This window comes from Megalobrama amblycephala, linkage group LG17 (assembly GCF_018812025.1).
Source record: "Megalobrama amblycephala isolate DHTTF-2021 linkage group LG17, ASM1881202v1, whole genome shotgun sequence".
NCBI lineage: Eukaryota > Metazoa > Chordata > Actinopteri > Cypriniformes > Xenocyprididae > Megalobrama > Megalobrama amblycephala.
In genome coordinates this window covers 42,566,755-42,586,651 of record NC_063060.1, presented here as the reverse complement: position 1 = coordinate 42,586,651, position 19,897 = coordinate 42,566,755, and the positions used below count along the sequence as shown (strand labels likewise).

Genomic DNA, 19,897 nt, shown 5'->3' with positions numbered 1-19,897 from the left:
TTGTTGATATCAAGAAGTGAATTGTTGATATCAAGAACTGAATTGTTGATATCAAGAAGTGAATTGTTTATATCAAGAAGTGAATTGTTTATATCAAGAAGTGAATTGTTGATATCAAGAACTGAATTGTTGATGTCAAGAAGTGAATTGTTGATATCAAGAAGTGAATTGTTTATATCAAGAAGTGAATTGTTTATATCAAGAAGTGAATTGTTGATATTAAGAAGTGAATTGTTGATATCAAGAAGTGAATTGTTGATATCAAGAAGTGAATTGTTTATATCAAGAAGTGAATTGTTTATATCAAGAAGTGAATTGTTGATATCAAGAAGTGAATTGTTGATATCAAGAAGTGAATTGTTGATATCAAGAGCTGAATTGTTGATATCAAGAACTAAATTGTTTATATCAAGAAGTGAATTGTTGATATCAAGAGCTGAATTGTTGATATCAAGAACTGAATTGATGATATCAAGAACTGAATTGTTGATATTAAGAAGTGAATTGTTGATATCAAGAACTGAATTGTTGATATCAAGAAGTGAATTGTTTATATCAAGAAGTGAATTGTTTATATCAAGAAGTGAATTGTTGATATCAAGAACTGAATTGATGATGTCAAGAAGTGAATTGTTGATGTCAAGAAGTGAATTGTTGATATCAAGAAGTGAATTGTTGATATCAAGAAGTGAATTGTTTATATCAAGAAGTGAATTGTCGATATCAAGAACTGAATTGTTGATATTAAGAAGTGAATTGTTGATATCAAGAAGTGAATTGTTGATATCAAGAAGTGAATTGTTGATATCAAGAAGTGAATTGTTGATATCAAGAACTGAATTGTTGATATCAAGAACTTAATTGTTGATATCAAGAACTTAATTGTTGATATCAAGAGCTGAATTGTTGATATTAAGAACTGAATTGTTGATATCAAGAACTTAATTGTTGATATCAAGAACTTAATTGTTGATATCAAGAGCTGAATTGTTGATATCAAGAACTGAATTATTGATATTAATATCAGAAATGCATTTTCAGATATCAAAACTATCTACCATTTTTACTAGTAGCAATTCAATTGTTGATATCAAGAATAGACATTTCAACTAGTGACAACTGCATATTGATATCAAAAATTAGCATTTTTACTAGTAAGTACTGTATTTCTGATATGTGAAATTGGAATTTCAACTAGTAAGAAATCAATTATTGATATCAACAATTGAATTTGAAATTCTATGGTGACATTTCCCTAGTGAAAATACAATTACAGATATCAAGAATTGAATTGTTGATATCAAGAATTAACATTGTTGCTAGTGGAAATGTAATTCCTGATATCAAGAATTGAATTGTTGATATCAAGAATTCATATCCTGAGAATGAATAAAAGTCAAAACGGCTTGCCATATGACCCCTTCTGTCATCGCCACTAGTGGCCGCTGACGCCCTATAGATAGGAACTGTGTTTTTCTATCTCAATGTTCTGGGGGACGTTAATAGTGTAACATATGGCTAACGATATAGCATGTAGCATTTGCATAAACTTGGAGGAAATCTTTGGATAAGGTACACATTTACCTTAAATATTTAGTTTAATTGCTTCTTTGTCGGATAACGGCAGCTGTCTAAGTCATGAATTAAATTAAAGCCGTGTTAGCCGTTTACTAGAAGCTCTCAAGTTTACTGTTAGTGATTTTGCTGATATCCAAACTGTACTGACCTTATGTTTTTTGATGTGGTAGTGCTATTGAAGTGCCTTTGAGTGTTATCTGAATTATAGTAATTTCATTCAGTGTCAACGTATATCAATATAGCATCTGATATCATCAATGCCCTATGATTGTGCCATGGATGCCACAACTACTACAGTTTTCCATTGTACCATGGATGCCACAACTACTCCATCTTTTCATTCACATGGCCAGCTTTTACAGATTTCTTTTGTGTTTTTAAGTCACTTTAGGTGTTCTTGTTTGGTCATTCTGACCTGTTCACATTGTGTTATGTCCTATTTTTTCCCTATTTTGTAACCCCTACATAATTAAACACACATACACATATTTTTGTTGTCAGGAATTTACACAATATGTATTCTGCATCCATCTGTTTACTTATTATTTTAATAAATAATAGTTGTATGTTTACAGAGTATGGTTTAGACAGTGTAATTTTGTCATCAAAGAGTGGCTTGTCCAGTGTGTAATTTGCACTTGTTGCTCTGTATACTTTGGCTTGACTTGACAAACAAATTGAAGGAGTCCAATGCTTACAAAACAGCCTATTTATCACAACATTTAAGTAACTAAAGCTTCTCAGTGTGCGATGAGGGATTCCTCAGGTATTAAAGATAGAAATGTGGTTGACAGCATCATTAACAGCATCATCACATATGTACAAAACATCACAATGATTAGCCTTAGACACTTCACATTTAAGCATGAAATCAAAGTCATAATATTGTTATACTGTTTTGCTTTTTGCAATAGTTTCTTTTTTTCATAGTGTGATATTTTTAAAGGAATTTGACCTGCAAGCATAATCATAATTAATATAATAATAGTATAGGAGCCAAAACAATTAAAAAACATGTTTTTATTCATAATTCATTGCAAAGAGAGTAAAGTCCAGTTCAGGCATGGTACTGTAGCATATTTGGTATTAAGTATTGTGCTTTATGTCGTCATCTCATTAATCCTGCTTGATTGTCTCAAATATGCATAGATCACATAATTTGTTCCTAAATAGTTCTCCCATTTCACCGCAAACCATATTGCAAATGTTGGCTGCTTTGTGATTAAGATTTTTCTTTATTGTAGTGTTCTCCAGTATACTATGGTGTGAGACACTGAAATGGCTGGCCGTATTCCTCTGGTTTTGCTGGCCTGTGGCTCTTTCAATCCCATTACCCACCAGCACATGCGGCTATTTGAGCTGGCCAGAGACCACATGCACCAGACGGGTTGGTTCCACCTGTTCATTTACTTGAAACTGGCCATCATCTGTTATCAGGCCAAAACTGGCCTCCTTTCCACTGTCCCTCTGGGCCTGTCGCATTGAAGTGATTTCTGTTGTTATATAACTGCATTTTGATTTATTTTTGTTTAATTCTAGTCTGAAGTATGTCTAAAGTGTTAATTTAGTTTTTATTTGAGTTTATTATACTTTTGTTAATATTTTAAATTAGCTTTTATTTTTTATTTGTAGTTTTCATCTTAATTTTAGTTTACATTTTAGTCACTTAGTTATAATTCTGACTTTCTAGAAAAAAAAATCAGAATTGCGAGTGAGATATAAACTCACAAATGTGATTTATAAAGTCAGAATTGCGAGAAAATGTCAGAATTGAGGGCTGACTTTTTAATTAATTTTTTTATTAAAAATATTAATTGGGCTTTATAACTTGCAATTGCGAGTTTATATCTCAAAATTCTGAGAAAAAAGTTAGAATTGCAAGATGTAAACTTGCAATTGCTAGAAAAAAAAGTCTGAATTGTGAGGTAAAAATGCAATTATCTATTTTTTATTCAGTGGTAGAAACAAGCTTCCACACTTTTGTTATTTTTATTATCATTTTTTTTTAAATATTCCTATTTTTGTTTCATTTATTTTTATTTCAGTTTTAGTTATTTACAGTTAAGTTAGTGCTTCAACTTAAACTTATTCCAGTTAAAGGTCATGGCAACATTTTTAATTTTAGTTTAGTTTACGTTTTTCAACTAATATTTATTATTTATTTTATTTTGGCTTAATTTAAATTAACAAAAAATATTTTTGCTATAATAACCCTTGTCTAAACCTGTTATTGAATACATATTTATTTTATTCAGAGACTTTTATTTATTTATTTATTTATATATATATATATATATATATATATATATATATATATATACAGTACAGTCCAAAAGTTTGGAACCACTAAGATTTTTAATGTTTTTAAAAGAAGTTTCGTCTGCTCACCAAGGCTACATTTATTTAATTAAAAATACAGTAAAAAACAGTAATATTGTGAAATATTATTACAATTTAAAATAACTGTTTTCTATTTGAATATATTTCACAAAGTAATTTATTCCTGTGATGGCAAAGCTGAATTTTCAGCATCATTACTCCAGTCTTCAGTGTCACATGATCCTTCAGAAATCATTCTAATATGCTGATTTGCTGCTCAAGAAACATTTAATGTGTACAATTGTACAAAATATTTGTGTACAATATTTTTTTTCAGGATTATTTGATGAATAGAAAGTTCAAAAGAACAGTGTTTATCTGAAATCTAATCTTTTGTAACATTATAAATGTCTTTACTGCCACTTTTGATTGATTTAATGCATCCTTGCTGAATAAAAGTATTCATTTCTTTAATTTCTTTTCAAAAAAATAAAAATAAAAATTCTTACTGACCCCAAACTTTTGAACGGTAGTGTATAATGCTACAGAAGCTTTGTATTTCAGATAAATGCTGTTCTTTTGAACTTTCTATTCATCAAGGAATCCTGAAAAAAAAAGTACACAACTGTTTTCAACATTGAAAATAATCATAAAGGTTTCTTGAGCAGCAGATCAGCATATTAGAATGATTTCTGAAGGATCATGTGACACTGAAGACTGGAGTAATGATGCTGAAAATTCAGCTTTGCATCACAGGAATAAATTACTTTGTCAAATATATTTAAATAGTACACAGTTATTTTAAATTGTAATAATATTTCACAATATTACTGTTTTTACTGTATTTTTAATTAAATAAATGTAGCCTTGGTGAGCAGATGAAACTTCTTTTAAAAACATTAAAAATCTTAGTGGTTCCAAACTTTTGAACTGTACTGTATATATATATATATATATATATAAGGCTGTGAGGAATGAGCGACAAATGCAAAATGTAAATGTTTAATGCTCTTAGCAGTGCTTTTGCATTAGATACATCAGCTGACCTGTGAAAATGTACTTGCATAAGCTCATACGCAACGATTACAAGCAAAAGGCTTTGTAGCTGCTCAAACATTGAATCTACAATGCAAGCAAGCATTTTAAGTTAGATTAGAGTTGGAACATTTTGTTGTGTTGCACCGCTAGCTTGCAGTGCAGACATGATGTAACTGCACCTCTCAACGGCCTCAACAAGGTGCTGGCACACTGATGTTTTTGCTTGTGTTTATTTACTGTACAAAGTGTACTCCAGTACTTTCAAAAATAGCATGACAAGTTGCCAAATAGCTTGCATATTATATTACCTCAAGAGTGTCTGGAGACTTGTTTTTGGTTCATTGCCATTTTTATGAAAAATTAAAACAGACTTTTAAAACTTAATTTTATTGATAATTTCTGTTTTATAATTTTTTGCATGAGCAGCTAAATGAGAAAATGCAAACAATTGCAGGGTGATGTGAATTCATCTTGACTCTGCAAAATTAGAACATTATTTGGCAAAAACATTAAGCATTCAGCTACTCATTAGAGTCTGCCTGTGTATGCAAAGCCTGTGTTAATTTGTATGCAGTGACTTGGAAGCTTTTGTAGGGCTGTTGCACTTAGAAAAGGAATCAATGTCTATTTAATAATCCACTTATTTACATTTAAAGCAGATGCTTTAAAGGTGCAGTAAGCGATTGATATTTGCAGTAAGAGATTGATACACTGTTGATATTTGAAATCAACCCAAACCAACGCCCCTCCCTTCATTGCCCCACCCCTAAAATGCACAAACATGCAGTGCAAGAATTGATGTCTCTTTATCATAGCTGAAGCAAATCAAAATAATGCTTGAGCGAACAACAAGGAAAAACAATGACACTCAAAACTGTTCCTACAGCAAACATTACAACAACAGCTTATCTTCTGTAAAACAGCAAAACCAGTGTTATTCACATATGGATCAGGAACAACACAACCTCAGAGTCTGCTTTCAGGCCTTCCCGCTCAGGTCTCTCCAGCACTGGAAAGCTTTTCTAATATTAACGCGGGTCCTAAAGCTCTTGTCTGATCATAACCCTTCTTTTTCCCGTGATATTCCTCTGAGCTTTTCTTTTTTGTAATGTCTCTCAGCCATCTCTCTTTCTACAGTCTTTTAAATCTCCCTCTTCCTCACTCTCTTTCCTCCTCCATCATGAGTGGACACGCCCCCTACTGCCGATTGGCTCACTCTCTCTCCTCCCCATCACGAGTGGACACACCTCCTACTACCGATTGGCTCACTCTCTCTCCTCCCCCATCATGAGTGGACACGCCCCCTACTGCTGACTGGCTCACTTTCCTCCATCATAAGTGGACACACCCCTACTGCTGATTGAATCACTCTCCTCCCCCATCATGAGTGGATACGCCCCCTACTGCCGATTGGCTCACTCTCTCTCCTCCCCATCATGAGTGGACACGCCCCCTACTGCTGACTGGCTCACTTTCCTCCATCATGAGTGGACACACCCCTACTGCTGATTGAATCACTCTCCTCCTCCATCATGAGTGGACACACCCCTACTGCTGATCGACTCACTCTCTCTCCTCCCCCATCATGAGTGGACACGCCCCCTACTGCTGACTGGCTCACTTTCCTCCATCATGAGTGGACACACCCCTACTGCTGATTGAATCACTCTCCTCCCCCATCATGAGTGGATACGCCCCCTACTGCCGATTGGCTCACTCTCTCTCCTCCCCATCATGAGTGGACACGCCCCCTACTGCTGACTGGCTCACTTTCCTCCATCATGAGTGGACACACCCCTACTGCTGATTGAATCACTCTCCTCCTCCATCATGAGTGGACACACCTCCTACTGCTGATCGACTCACTCTCTCTCCTCCCCCATCATGAGTGGACACGCCCCCTACTGCTGACTGGCTCACTTTCCTCCATCATGAGTGGACACACCCCTACTGCTGATTGAATCACTCTCCTCCTCCATCATGAGTGGACACACCCCCTACTGCTGATCGACTCACTCTCTCTCCTCCCCCATCATGAGTGGACACGCCCCCTACTGCTGACTGGCTCACTTTCCTCCTCCATCATGAGTGGACACGCCCCCTACTGCTGATTGACTCACTCTCTCTCCTCCCCCATCATGAGTGGACACGCCCCCTACTGCTGACTGGCTCACTTTCCTCCATCATAAGTGGACACACCCCTACTGCTGATCGGCTCTCTCTCCTCCCCATCATGAGTGGACACGCCCCCTACTGCTGATTGGCTCTCTCTCCTCCCCATCATGAGTGGACACACCTCCTACTACCGATTGGCTCACTCTCTCTCCTCCTCCATCATGAGTGGACACGCCCCCTACTGCTGACTGGCTCACTTTCCTCCATCATAAGTGGACACACCCCTACTGCTGATTGAATCACTCTCCTCCCCCATCATGAGTGGATACGCCCCCTACTGCTGATTGACTCACTCTCTCTCCTCCCCCATCATGAGTGGACACGCCCCCTACTGCTGACTGGCTCACTTTCCTCCATCATGAGTGGACACACCCCTACTGCTGATTGAATCACTCTCCTCCTCCATCATGAGTGGACACACCTCCTACTGCTGATCGACTCACTCTCTCTCCTCCCCCATCATGAGTGGACACGCCCCCTACTGCTGACTGGCTCACTTTCCTCCATCATGAGTGGACACACCCCTACTGCTGATTGAATCACTCTCCTCCTCCATCATGAGTGGACACACCCCCTACTGCTGATCGACTCACTCTCTCTCCTCCCCCATCATGAGTGGACACGCCCCCTACTGCTGACTGGCTCACTTTCCTCCTCCATCATGAGTGGACACGCCCCCTACTGCTGATTGACTCACTCTCTCTCCTCCCCCATCATGAGTGGACACGCCCCCTACTGCTGACTGGCTCACTTTCCTCCATCATAAGTGGACACACCCCTACTGCTGATCGGCTCTCTCTCCTCCCCATCATGAGTGGACACGCCCCCTACTGCTGATTGGCTCTCTCTCCTCCCCATCATGAGTGGACACACCTCCTACTACCGATTGGCTCACTCTCTCTCCTCCTCCATCATGAGTGGACACACCTCCTACTACCGATTGGCTCACTCTCTCTCCTCCTCCATCATGAGTGGACACGCCCCCTACTGCTGACTGGCTCACTTTCCTCCATCATAAGTGGACACACCCCTACTGCTGATTGAATCACTCTCCTCCTCCATCATGAGTGGATACGCCCCCTACTGCTGATTGACTCACTCTCTCTCCTCCCCCATCATGAGTGGACACGCCCCCTACTGCTGACTGGCTCACTTTCCTCCATCATAAGTGGACACACCCCTACTGCTGATCGGCTCTCTCTCCTCCCCATCATGAGTGGACACACCCCTACTGCTGATCGGCTCTCTCTCCTCCCCATCATGAGTGGACACGCCCCCTACTGCTGACTGGCTCACTTTCCTCCATCATAAGTGGACACGCCCCCTACTGCTGACTGGCTCACTTTCCTCCATCATGAGAGGACACGCCCCCTACTGCTGACTGGCTCACTTTCCCCCATCATGAGTGGACACGCCCCCTACTGCTGACTGGCTCACTTTCCTCCATCATAAGTGGACACACCCCTACTGCTGATCGGCTCTCTCTCCTCCCCATCATGAGTGGACATGCCCCCTACTGCTGACTGGCTCACTTTCCTCCATCATGAGAGGACACGCCTCCTACTGCTGATTGGCTCACTCTCTTTCCTCCCCATCTTGAGTGGACACGCCCCCTACTGCTGATTAGCTACAAGTGTGTTGTGCTGCTCAGTCCGATCCACTTTCAACAGTGTTTCTCAGAAATCGCTTACTGCACCTTTAACCCAAAAGAGGTGTATTACATTCATGGTTTACATTTTATCATTTCATGCATTTCCTAGGAATCGAGCCCATGTTATTGGCATTGCTATACTGTTTGAGCTACAGGAACTGTGGCATGCTTTATATTTGACATCTGATAATGATGTATTTGACTCAATTTGGGTCAGATATTTTGTCTTTTTCCATCTCGCAGGTCTGTATCGTGTGGTGGGTGGCATTGTATCTCCTGTCGGTGATAGTTATGGTAAACAGGGTCTTGTTGCTTCGAAACACAGACTTGCTATGGCAAGACTGGCCCTGCAGAGCTCTGACTGGGTTTCCGTAGATGACTGGGAGAGCCAGCAGGTGGATTGGACAGAGACTGCGGTGACCATGAGGTGAATATATGCAGTATCTTGGCTTCTTACCATGACTAATGTGAATCCTTTATCCTGTCAAAAGTTTGATGAGACAAGAAACTTTTTGGAGTCTTTTAACACAACTAGGACACTGACTGAAAAGGAAACATTAACCGGTTTTGACAGATAGGGTGCTAAATCCTGATTGCATCTCCATTATCGCAGGAAATGCTCTGAGGTTCAGAGCTAGAGTCATCTTTGATGAAAAGCACTTCAAAAGCAGTGTTCAATTTTTTTTTTCTGGTGTTATTAATATGAAATAATATGATACGCCATATAGTTACGACTGATGTTGACTTATCCTTCACTTTAATGAACTGATGTAAAGAGTCTTCTATCTCACATATGAATTCTCATTTATATAGTGCATTATATACAAGAATAACACGTTGTCAGACTGAAAAGCAGGTATAGAATATAGATATTTGCTCTTTACTGTAGAAATATTCCACATTGTCATTATATCTGTGAATTCACCTTGCATCACCCTCTATGAAAGACTTTACAAACTCACTGTCATCTTAGAAATTTCAGAGCTGAGCTAAAGCCAAAACTTTATAGGAGCCGAATCCTTAAATTCCCGGTGTATGAGATATCAAATAGCCAGGCGCTGACGTGACTCATTCCAGTCCTTCTATCCATCATAAGATCCACGGTTTCCATTCTCCTCGGATTCTGCCTCAGAAAATACGAAACACCCTGTCATCCTTTAGTATTTGGCTGCTAGTGGTTTTCATTTTGCGCCCATGCCAAATTCTTGTCCCCTCTTTTTGCCTTGATGGGCCATTCCTCCTCTTGAATCCCTTAAGTGAGAACAAGAGACTGTTTAAGACCCCTCTGAGCTCTCAAATATTTTTAACTGCTAGCTATGCCCTTAGGTGGCTAATTAATACTCAGATGCCAGGAAAGAGGATGGCTGCTTTTGCGCCAGGGGCCTGTGCCAGGGCTTTGTCTTTCTTGTTTCGTAATTTACTTCTTGGCACAACTGGACAAAATTCACAATTGCTTGTGTGCCCTTGCAGTTGACCTATGTGTTGAATTACCAAGTTGAGTTTTTGCGATTTTAAAGGACATAAGTTGCATCCCAAATGATGCACTATACACTATGCACTTATACACTACGTACTCATCCATGTAGTGCGTGAATTGCATAAGCTTATTTTGTCATTTAACATCAGAGTCTGACAGTGCATGAAGTGTTCAACATTCCAGTGCATCATCCGGGAATTTAAAGTGTGCTTTTTTCTTTTTGGAATTTTCAGTGTGAACGCACTACTTACACTATTTATACTTAAAAATGTCATAGAATAGTGCATAAGTACGTGAATTGGGACGCACCTATTGTTGCATACAGGCTCTGTTCTAAACCTCAGTGAGCACTGCAGCCTATGTAGGCAGCATTTTAAGGTGCACTCATTAAGAAATTGCAAAAAGTAGACATCTTATAAGATACCTTCTTTTGGCCAAGTTCTTCCAGCATTGCTTGTATCCAGCAATGATATTTGGGGAGGAAAACATCCATCTATATGTCTTCGTCTATCCATTTACCATTCAAAAGTTTGAGGTCAGAAAGATTTTTTTAAAGTCCCCCTGTAGTGAAAGTCATTTTTAATGTTGTTTATATGTCTGTGTGGTGTTTTAATATGAGTTTGCACATGATTTGATTAAAAATATTAGTCAACACCATTGCTGAGTATTTTCTCCTTAAAACTTGTTTTCTTTTAAACTTTCTGTTCATCTATGAATCTTGAAAAAATATTGAGCAGCAACTGTTTTCAACACTGATGATAATCAGAAATGTTTCTTGAGCAGCAAATCATCATATTAGAATGATTTCTGAAGGATCATGTGACACTGAAGACTGGAGTAATGATGCTGAACATTCAGCTTTGACATCACAGGAAAATGTCCATGCATCCGTCCATCCATCCATCCATCCATCCATCCATCCATCCATCCATCCATCTGCCCTATAAACACTCAAGTTTTCAAGGCATTTCTTAAAATAAAAAAAAAATCCATCTTTTCAGCTACCTCAATTAAGATTTTTTAAAAGGCATTCGCAACTCAATTCTGAATGACGAACACCCTTAGTTGCTCTTATACCCTAATGTCCACTGTTCACTTTATACATTAAACACTCACATACACTACCAGTCAAAAGTTTGGAAACATTACTATTATTAATGTTTTTGAACAAAGTCTCTTATGCTCATTAAGACTGCATTTATTTCATAATAATTTATTCCTGTGATCAAATCTGAATTTTCAGCATCATTACTCCAGTCTTCAGTGTCACATGATCCTTCAGAAATCATTATAATATGCTGATTATTATCAATGTTGAAAACAGTTGTGCTGCTTAATATTATTTTGGAACCTGTGATACTTTTTTCAGGATTCATTGATGAATAAAAGGTTAAAAAGAACAGCATTTATTCAAAATATAAATCTTTTCTAACAATATAAATCTTTACTATCACTTTTGATCAATTTAACACATCCGTGCTGAATAAAAGTATTCATTTCTTTCAAAAAAAAAAAAAAGAAAAAAAATTACTGAGCCCAAACTTTTGAACGGTAGTGTATATTGTTACAAAAGATTTCTATTTTAAATAAATGCTGATATTTTTTAACTTTTTATTCATCAAAGAATCCTGAAAAAGTTTCACAGGTTATAAAATAATATTAAGCAGCACAACTGTTTCCAACATTGATAATAAATCATCATATTATAATGATTTCTGAAGGATCATGTGACACTGAAGACTGGAGTAATGATGCTGAAAATTCAGCTGTGATCACAGGAATAAATTATATTTTAATGTATATCAAAATAGAAAACCATAATTTTAAATTGTAATAATATTTCACAATATTGATGTTTTTTTCTGTATTTATTATGAAATAAATGCAGCCTTAATGAGCATAAGAGACTTTGTTCAAAAAAAATAAAAATAGTAATGTTTCCAACTTTTGACTGGTAGTGTACATGGGGGCGATATATATATATATATATATATATATATATATATATATATATATATATATATATATATATATATATATATATATATATATATATATTTTTTAACAGCTGTTGTTAACTCAGTAAATATCTCCCTGTAATGGTTACACACTCCTACACAACACCAAAGCTGATTACAGTCTCTTGTGAGAGATTGGAGAAGTTAAGATGCAAATCTTTAGGTTCATGTAATTCAGAGAGAATGTAAAGCTTCTCCCATGTTCATAAGCTGATTACTTAAACAGTATAGCCATTCATGCTCACTGTTGCTTATCTCTCTGAACACAGGTACCACTATGGCCGCATAGCTGCTCAGTACCACCACAGCAAGGCCCCGCCCACAAACGAGCGACCATCCTCTGGTAAGCCCCGCCCACCTCTCAGTATGTCTTTGTAAATTGCCACAGAAACCTCTCAACACAATTCGGTTTCCTCTGAGCCTCTTCTCCGGCCCAACAGAGCATTTTCTGTCTTTGCTAATCGCTTTAGATAAGTCCGGTGCATTTAAAACAGGTTGTTGTCTTCTCTCTGGCCAGCACAAGCGCTCTTTTTTAACAGTGCTTTTATTTGGGGGTGTTGTAGAGGAGCATGCTAATGAAGTCTAATACCCTCCACAGGGTGACTGGGCTTAAGACAGGCGTGCTCAGACTATAAATGAAGCTGAGATTAATAGCCAGGACAACTTTAAAACAAGACAAGTGCCAAGAATGATAGAACACATGCACACGAAAAACCCTGTTATCTTAAAACCTTTCACAGGATGCCTTGATTCTTTGCAAACCCCTTGTTTTGACTAAGTAAACTGAAGATAACATAAAGGAACTCCTCCTCATCCTTCTGTTACAATGATAAATAAACATATCCATTTGGAATGAACCTAAAAGATGTTGAAAATCATTGGCTTTTTCAGAAAGGGATCCGTTTAATTTTATATTTCATGTTGAATTATCACAGGGATTATTTTTTATTAAAATTGCCTTCGTGCAAGACCCGTTTAGGCGATGCAGAGAAATTTGGCGCTTGCTAAATGAAGCCATTTATGATTGTCTGGAAATATTAGTGTTTGTATTGAAATGTGCACAATGCTTTTAATTACTGTGTTTTCATGAATGTATTCATTATTAGAGTAAGTCTGAAGAGGGTGGTGTTTCCCCAGCTCCATGCAGTGTGCACATACATCGCTTTAGGTCTAAGTTTAGTCACACGGAGGAGAAATAAAGAGCTTTAGTGGGCCTGCAAGGTTCATTCCCTGCCCCCTGCAATTCATGTCTGATTAAACAAAAGCCAGCTCAGAGACATATGTTATAGCGAGAGAATTAGAGTTAAAAGCATACTATTGATTCTTTCATATGCTGTAAATATCACTGCTGAGGTCGAGCCCTAGCATTGCTGGCCATGAAATGATTTCTAATGAAGCGTTGAGAAAAGAACAAGAGAGTTTTTGCAGGTTTTCATGCAAGTGTCAAATATATCATTTTGTGTGAGCCACCGTAACGTTTTAAAAAAGACTGGGAAAGCATTGTTTTTTTGATTGTATTAGCAAATGACACATTAAAGGAAATATGCAAATCAGTTAACAGGCGCAAAATAAGTGCACAATTTCCACAGTGCATTTTCCAGTACTCCAGAGTTAGGGAGGATGCAGAAGGTTATGATAATTTGGCATACTTTGTTGGTTGGTACAGTATCGCTCTAACACTGCAGATACTATTATACTTATTGCTTATGTGCTATTAAAGGATTAGTTCACTTCTGAATTAAAATTTCCTGATAATTTACTTACAAGTAATTTACTTACCCTCATGTGCCCTCATTCAAGATGTTCATATCTTTCTTTCTTCAGTCGAAAAGAAATGAAGGTTTTTGATGAATACATTTCAGGATTATTCTCCATATATTGGACTTCACAACGGGTTGAAGTTTCAGTGCAGCTTCAAAGAGCTCTACACGATCCCAGACGAGGAATAAGTGTCTTATCTAGAGAAACAATTGGTAATTTAAAAAAAATAAAATAAAAATGTATACACTGTTTAACCACAAAATACGCCACGTGTGACCTTTGTAACGTGATTACGTCATGCGTGGCGCATCGTAGAGCAGTGCAAGATGAGCATTTGTGGTTAAAAAGTATACATTTTTTTTTTTTTTATAAAATGACTGATTGTTTCATTAGATAAGACTCTTATTCCTCGTCTGGGATCATGTAGAGCTCTTTGAAGCTGCACTGAAACTGACATTCGACCTTCAACCCTTTGAACCCCAGTGAAAATCCTGGAATGTTTTCCTCAAAAACCTTCATTTCTTTTCGACTGAAGAAAGAAAGATATAAACATGACATGGGCGTATCACTATTGACACCGCATTAAAATGAATATTGACACTATTGTCTTTTGTAAAGCTGCTTTACAGCTGAAATTGAAGTTTTTTCAAAGTTGATGAATTTTTGCAACATTAACATTTGTTATTTTCCTGGTTTTTACTGTGAAGCTGCTATGAAATGATCTGTATTGTATAAAGCGCTGTATAAATAAATTTGGCTTGTTTTGACTTCTAGCTTTTATTTGTATATTTTCATTTTTCTTTTTTAGTAAGTTTGTTATATGCTTTTGTCATTTTTATTAGTTTTTTCCTTTTTAAAATAATTTGAATAATATTTCTGTATAGCTTTAATACAATTTTGATTTGAAAATAATTTTTAATAGTTAACATTAACAACACTGTCTGTAACGCAGGATGTAAAACAAAATTATAGTGTTGGGGGTAACGCATTACAAGCAGGGTTCTAAATTAACTTTTTTGATCACCAGCCAATGTGGCTGGTAACTTTCTAAAGTTACCAGCCAATCAGAATTTCCACTAGCCAATTTTTTTTTTTTTTTCCGGTGAAAATAAGAGAAATTATGAGTGCCACTGAATGCATTTGATCATTTTATTAACATGTTGGCATGAAAAACACATATAAAGTACAATGCAAACAACAAAATATGCACAGAAAGTGCAAACATTGCACTCAACATACTGCCTCAACTTTAAAATGATTAGTTCCCACCACGAAATTGCTCGTTTTGTTTTTTCTTTCGCGTACATGCTAAGGTGACCAGATTTCTGAAATGGACATTTCCTATTTGAGTGGTCAAAATATCACCGAAATCTCATTTGTTATTAACTATTAATAAAAACGGGGACAATACATTTTGGAATGTTTTTGTTTTTTAATTGTTCACTGTTAACCCTAATAAGTTGAGACTACTTTAATTTTATTATTTGGACTTTTGGTCTGGTTTTAATACAATTCACCAAAAAACTATAACACTGTTAACCAAGCCTAACTAAAAAAGTATTACACTATTTTGAAAAATCACATTACAAAATTAAAACAACATAAATATGAGATAAGATAAATAAAATGGCATTTAACAAATATTTTTAACATTTATTATTGAATTTAATATTTTAATTTTCATGAGCTGTTTTAGGCTACTGTACAGAAATTACAACTTTTTAAACGTTTACCTATTTTTAACTGTTATTCTGCATTTTAGACTCATTTTAAGCACTAAGTTGCAAGTGTATTATTATTTTATTATAATTGTTTTATTTATTCATATCTGAGTGTACCTTCACCTCGTGATACGGTTGAGACGAGTCTGGAAATTGCTGCTTTGTGACTGAGGACGTTTAAATAGTCCAAAACAATCCCGCACCTTGTTTAAGCCCTGTTATAAAACACATAACCGTCTTACTTTAATTTAACATGAATAGTATGTTACTACCTTAAAAGTTGAAACCAATAGCGATGTTTCTTTTAATAATTGATGATATTCTTCATGAAGTAGCGGCGCGCGCGCGACCAAGTGTTGGTCAGGCTTTTTTGCAATGTATTTGCGGGTTATTTTGAACGAGCTATAAAACGGGGGCATCACCGGCCAAACTGGCTAGTAAGTTTTTATTATCACCCGCCAAAACGCATTTGGCGGGTTGGCGGGTGTTAATTTAGAACACTGATTACAAGTAATCAGATGACTTTTTCCAAGTTACTAGTAAAGTAACGCATTACTTTTAAATTTACAACAAAATATCCGAGTTACTTTTTCAATAATTTATTGCTGTCATTTATTGATTGACAGCTCTCCTGGGAGTAAGTGCGGAGGCGTCGTGTGTGCTGTGTGAACATGATGGTTATTCTAGACTAAATGCGAGCGTACATTTACACATTTACTTCTCCTGCATCCTATTCTTCTGTATTCCAGAATGGCAGCACAGCTGAAAGACTTGTTTGAGCTGCGCCCTCTACTGTACAGAAGTGAATTTGCATTTCCTTCAGGCTTATTCTTTTCACTTTTTGTGTGAAAGGACCTTTGCATTTGCCAAAAATATAACTTTTTTGTTGTTATAGTAGTCCAGCCCTGATGAGAAAAGTTATTAGTTATTTTTTAGAGAGTAACTCAATATTGTAATGCATTACTTTTAAAACTTTCCCCAACACTGATAGTAAAACAGGTCTTGTAAGATACGAGGGTAAATAAATGATGACATTGAAATTGAAAATTGAAAGCTGTGAATGAGCAATCACATTTCTATTGTTCAGAAACACTTGGTTTCTTTTATTACAGACTCATTAAAAAAGGTGCTGTAAGCGATTTTGTATGAATTGGCACTTAGAAAATATCTCTTTTAGATATCACTGATTTAGGTCTTCCAAATGATGGTTTCTGTGAAAGCCCTAGGCTCTGTACACTGCTATCATTCAAGTTAAGCACTATATTCAGATTCATAAGCAGTTGTCAGTTTGTTACCGCTTCTTTTGACAACCTTGACAGTTCTGTGATGAAGTGCTGCTGCTGCCCTTCTGCTCCATCTTTGATAACAGCAAATAGTATTTATATCACCATTGAAAAGATGAAAATGACAATAATATACAATCAGTAATGTGACCGATTTCCCCCCCTACAGACGTGCCACAGTTGAAGCTTCTTTGTGGAGCGGATTTCCTGGACACGTTTAAGGTGCCTGGTTTGTGGAGGGACGATCATGTCGAGGAGGTGGTGGGCCGCTTCGGACTGGTCTGCGTGAGCCGCGGTAGCCTGCAGCCAGACCGGGCTATACATGAGTCCGACTTGTTGTCCAGGCACCGGCAGAGCATTTTCCTGGTTCGGGAGTGGGTACGCAATGAGATCAGTGCTACAGAGATCCGACGAGCCCTACGGAGGGGCCACAGTGTTAAATATCTCTTGCCAGACTCTGTCATTGATTACATACAAGAGCACAACCTTTATACCCAAGACAGTGAGATGAAGAACAAAGACATTAAACTAAGACCTCTTACCAAGCAAGCAATACAAGACTGATGTAAGCTGTCGGGAACCCATAGCCTGAGGTGGTGTAAAGACCAATTCGCACTGAACCGACAAACGCCGACCAATGGGACAGACACTGTCGGGTTTTGTCGGATCAGTGTGTTACCCCTGTCAGCATCTGTTGCTGTTGGTTGGTTGTTTTCGCCGATTGAACATGTTCAATCCATGTCTGTCAGTGCAGTGTGAATTGGCCTTTAAGCATGGTTGCGGGAAATAGGGGTGGCGTAGCACCCCCTGCCGACAGCTGCGATGGAATTTAAGATGCCACTACAAATAAAAAATAAAGTTTTGCCTTCCAACATTTTATTAATTTTCCACCTTTATTTATAAAATTACTCTAAAGATTATTTTGCTTTTATATGCTGTTAAATCTGGTGTCCTGAAAAGTGAAGTGAAAATTATAATCATTTGATCGCCCCCAAGTGGCTGGTCCCAGTATAGGTCATAAACTCCACCCCCTAATGTAATCTAATGGGACGTGAAGCAAACTAAACAATCAAATTACACTTAAAATATTTTTTTTTCCCATAATTTAGTTTTTATCAGGCTGATGTAAGTTCAAGTGTTCCTTTTTTTAAATAAGTTTGGTTTTATTTAATTATTTGATGCTATAAAAAGGGGAGTGTGACATCATGATTGACAGCTGAGATTGACAGTTTCTCTGAGTGAAATAGTCACAGAGGCATCAAAAGACTTTTTTCGGTATCTTCGGGAGGAGATTGGAGCTTTAACGTTAATTTATACATTTCCGTAACTGTTTATTTCAGACCAACATAATGAGTTGTTCTGCAGTAAACTGTACTAACTGATTCTGCGTGAGTGTGGGCGGGACCTTGATATCGCGACTCCACTTCATGCTCACTAATGCACAGACTCGGGTCCTGAATCAGCGCAAGATGTTAGCGCCATATTGGGACATTGGCAGCTTAACTTTTTGTGCTAAGAGCACCTCCTAGTGGTCATTATATAAAACACAAAGGAAAAACTTGTGTGAGATATTGCTTAATAACTTAAAAGCTTTAACAAAAATATACACAAAATTCTGATAAAAGTGTTTTGCAACAGTATTTTTGTTGGATCTGACAGGTTTAATCAGGATGTTATCCATGTGTCTAGAACAAGTCCTAGCTGGTGTAGCTGTATTTAACGAGTTTTGTCGTTATCAGCAGAAAAAACCCTCTCTACAAATGCATGTAAATGGCTGGTTATTTCCCCGCTCTAGCTAGAACATTACAGCTGCACAAATGGATTTTTAAACAGCAATCGCATTTTTTAGTATTATAAAATAAATAAATAAATAGCCTACAGACATAAATGAAATGAGGGACACTGCTTACGTCTTACAGGACAAAGCTCCCTGTTTCACGACTGTCTCGCAAAAATTCATTTATGCACCCTGTCTGACAAGAAGTGTGGTTGGGCTGTTTAATATTAGGATTTTGTTTTAAATCCCACACCATGGCACCGCCCCACAATATTAAGCCCAGCACCCCCAATAAATATGTCCCCACGTCTATACCTTTAAGGTGCGGTCACATTTACCATTGTTCCGCGAATTTTCACGGGCGAAATCCAGTCATTTCAATTGGAATCCAAGCAATCGCGAATATTCCGTCAAGGCGAAAGATTTCCCTTCACAGATTTCGATAGATTGAGTTCAAGTTGGTAACATGAATTCGCAACATTGACCAACAGAAAGCTTCTTTGTTTGAAAATGATTTCTCTGTGAACAGAGAAAACATATGTATCCGCTTACATATATTTATATATAATCTATTTTTAATCTCTATAATAAAAATGTATAATTCAGATTTTGATCTCCATATCCATTTACATATATTATATATATCTTCCAAGGGGTTTTTTCCCTCCTAGGACTTTTTTCCCAGTGTTAGCACGCTGGGTTTTTCTCCTAGGGGGTTTTTTCCACCCCTGGGAGTCAGCCGACATTGGCTTAATGTAGCACCATCTTGTATATGTTACATATTACCACGCTTGTTTGTACAGCTTATTTTTAACCACTTCCCTTTTTTCTGTGCTTCTAATATGTAAAGCTGCTTTGAAACAATTACCAATTGTAAAAGCGCTATATAAATAAATTTGACTTGACTTGACTTGACTTGAACAGTGCTTTATACATTGCTAAACTAGTAATGGATGATGGACCTTTTTTAAAAAGTTGTTTAAAAAGTTGCGGTCACATTAGCGAAATTTCAGCAAAATTGTCACAATTTCATTGTGGGATTGACAGCGGACCGGAGAAAGCATTGAGAGTGGCCAAGAGCATCAAAAGGTTGAGCAGC

At 37.2% G+C, this 19,897-nt stretch overlaps 1 protein-coding gene across 1 annotated transcript; it reads left to right on the top strand.

Moving 5' to 3' along the window:
- The first annotated feature begins 1,461 nt into the window (after nt 1-1,461).
- nmnat3 (nicotinamide nucleotide adenylyltransferase 3) lies at nt 1,462-17,900 on the top strand. Its single transcript, XM_048162852.1, has 5 exons — nt 1,462-1,572; nt 2,823-2,965; nt 9,005-9,188; nt 12,526-12,599; nt 17,191-17,900. The coding sequence occupies exons 2-5, from the start codon at nt 2,857-2,859 to the stop codon at nt 17,583-17,585; spliced, it is 762 nt and encodes a 253-aa protein (XP_048018809.1). The 5' UTR covers nt 1,462-1,572; nt 2,823-2,856; the 3' UTR covers nt 17,586-17,900.
- Nucleotides 17,901-19,897: the final 1,997 nt, after the last annotated feature.